Source organism: Oncorhynchus gorbuscha, unplaced genomic scaffold (genome assembly GCF_021184085.1).
Source record: "Oncorhynchus gorbuscha isolate QuinsamMale2020 ecotype Even-year unplaced genomic scaffold, OgorEven_v1.0 Un_scaffold_8311, whole genome shotgun sequence".
Lineage (NCBI taxonomy): Eukaryota > Metazoa > Chordata > Actinopteri > Salmoniformes > Salmonidae > Oncorhynchus > Oncorhynchus gorbuscha.
Genome location: NW_025751512.1, coordinates 12,501 through 15,087, shown reverse-complemented (window position 1 = coordinate 15,087; position 2,587 = coordinate 12,501). Strand labels below are relative to the sequence as shown.

Below are 2,587 nucleotides of genomic sequence, written 5' to 3'. Positions count from 1 at the left end.
GGTGGGAAGCAAGCTGGGCTGTGTCCTGTCCTGTTAGCCTGGGGCGGTGGGAAGCAAGCTGGGCTGTGTCCTGTCCTGTTAGCCTGGGGCAGTGGGAAGCAAGCTGGGCTGTGTCCTGTCCTGTCCCTAATCACCTGATCCAGTTGGTTCCGTAGCTGGACACAGATCTGACACTGCATCTCTTCTTCACTATCATGTTGATGTAGGCTTTCATGATCTTGGTGATCTCTCCAACCTGAAACAACACAGAGGATACAGTTTTAAAAGCAAGGAAAACGGTGTACAGAGGCCCATTAATCAGCAACCATCACTCCAGTGTTCCAATGGCACGTTGTGTTAGCTAATCCAAGTACATAGGCCCATTAATCAGCAACCATCACTCCTGTGTTCCAATGGCACGTTGTGTTAGCTAATCCAAGTACATAGGTCCATTATCAGCAACCATCACTCCTGTGTTCCAATGGCACGTTGTGTTAGCTAATCCAAGTACATAGGCCCATTATCAGCAACCATCACTCCTGTGTTCCAATGGCACGTTGTGTTAGCTAATCCAAGTACAGAGGCCCATTATCAGCAACCATCACTCCTGTGTTCCAATGGCACGTTGTGTTAGCTAATCCAAGTTTATCATTTTAAAAAGGCTAATTGATCATTAGAAAACCCTTTTGCAATTATGTTAGCACAGCTGAAAACTGTTGTTCTGATTAAAGAAGCAATAAAACTGGCCTTCTTTAGACTAGTTGAGTATCTGGAGCATCAGCATTTGTGGGTTCGATTACAGGTTCAAAATGGCCAGAAACAACAAACTTTCTTCTGAAACTCTTCAGTCTATTCTTGTTCTCGAAATAATGGCTATTCCACTTCAAAGACATTTCCAAGACACTGAAGATCTCGTGATAACGCTGTGTGTACTACTCCTTCACAGAACAGCGCAAACTGGCTTGGATTAGCCAACACAACGTGCACAGGAGTGATGGTTGCTGATTACTGGGCCTCTGTACATTAGCTAACACAACGATTGAACACAGGAGTGATGGTTGCTGATTACTGGGCCTCTGTACTTGGATTAGCTAACACAACGTGCCATTGGAACACAGGAGTGATGGTTGCTGATAATGGGTCTCTGTACGCCTCTGTAGATATTCCATTAAAAATCAGCCGTTTCCAGCTACAATAGTAATTTACAACATTAACAATGTCTACACTGTATTTCTAATCAATTTTATGTTATTGTAAATTTACAAAACATTTTGCTTTTCTTTCAAAAACAAGGACATTTCTAAGTGACGCCAAACTGTTTGAACTGTATGTGTTTAGAAGCATCATAACAGCCACACAAGGCCTTGTTGGTTGACGTTCTGAAAGGATAGCCTGGGGTACCAGTCTATTTGCTATCGTGTCAACTCCCTGTCATTCATTGTCTAGACAAACATCTTGGCATGAGCATAAACAGACCTGGGACCAGGCTACTGAAAGGCTGCAAAGCATTTCTAATCTGGTGTTATAAACAGACCTGGGACCAGGCTACTGAAAGGCTGCAAAGCATTTCTAATCTGGTGTTATAAACAGACCTGGGACCAGGTGTTATAAACAGACTACTGAAAGGCTGCAAAGCATTTCTAATCTGGTGTTATAAACAGACCTGGGACCAGGCTACTGAAAGGCTGCAAAGCATTTCTAATCTGGTGTTATAAACAGACCTGGGACCAGGCTACTGAAAGGCTGCAAAGCATTTCTAATCTGGTGTTATAAACAGACCTGGGACCAGGCTACTGAAAGGCTGCAAAGCATTTCTAATCTGGTGTTATAAACAGACCTGGGAGCAGGCTACTGATTTCTAAGGTGTTATAAACAGACCTGGGACCAAAAAGCATTTAATAATCTGGTGTTATAAACAGACCTGGGACCAGGCTACTGAAAGGCTGCAAAGCATTTCTAATCTGGTGTTATAAACAGACCTGGGACCAGGCTACTGAAAGGCTGCAAAGCATTAATAATCTGGTGTTATAAACAGACCTGGGACCAGGCTACTGCTTCTATAATGTTGTATTATGGTGTAATACTGTACCAGAGGTGTCTCAAAGAACATCTCTCTGTCGTCCACTGTGATTTTATAAGTCGTGGCCTGGGGAGATCCGAAGAAGATGATGTGTTCGTAGGGGAACATCTCCAGAGGTTTGGGTTCTCCTCTCTTGTAGACCGACACGTTCTCTGCACTCACACTCAGCCACAGGTCATGAGGAAAGCCTCCTTCTTTACACTGAGGAGAGAGAGACATACAGCAGGTCAGATACAAAGTTAAAGGAATGAATGAATCAAATACCCTAGCCCTATTCACCACAGTATCCTCCCTATCCCTATTCACCACAGTATCATCCCTAGCCCTATTCACCACAGTATCCTCCCTATCCCTATTCACCACAGTATCATCCCTAGCCCTATTCACCACAGTATCCTCCCTATCCCTATTCACCACAGTATCATCCCTAGCCCTATTCACCACAGTATCCTCCCTAGCCCTATTCACCACAGTATCATCCCTAGCCCTATTCACCACAGTATCCTCCCTAGCCCTATTCACCACAGT

General features: G+C 44.1%; 1 protein-coding gene across 1 annotated transcript in view; it reads right to left on the bottom strand.

Annotated features, from left to right (window-relative positions):
• Positions 1-21: 21 nt before the first annotated feature.
• Positions 22-2,587, bottom strand: part of LOC124029942 (unconventional myosin-X-like) — an 8,842-nt gene continuing 6,276 nt past the window's right edge. Inside the window, exons 8-9 of the mRNA XM_046341483.1 lie at positions 2,069-2,260; positions 22-235 (exon numbers count right to left, since the gene is read on the bottom strand). Coding sequence (XP_046197439.1) covers positions 131-235; positions 2,069-2,260 — 297 coding nt within the window. The 3' untranslated portion in view covers positions 22-130. The remainder of the gene's footprint in view (positions 236-2,068; positions 2,261-2,587) is intronic.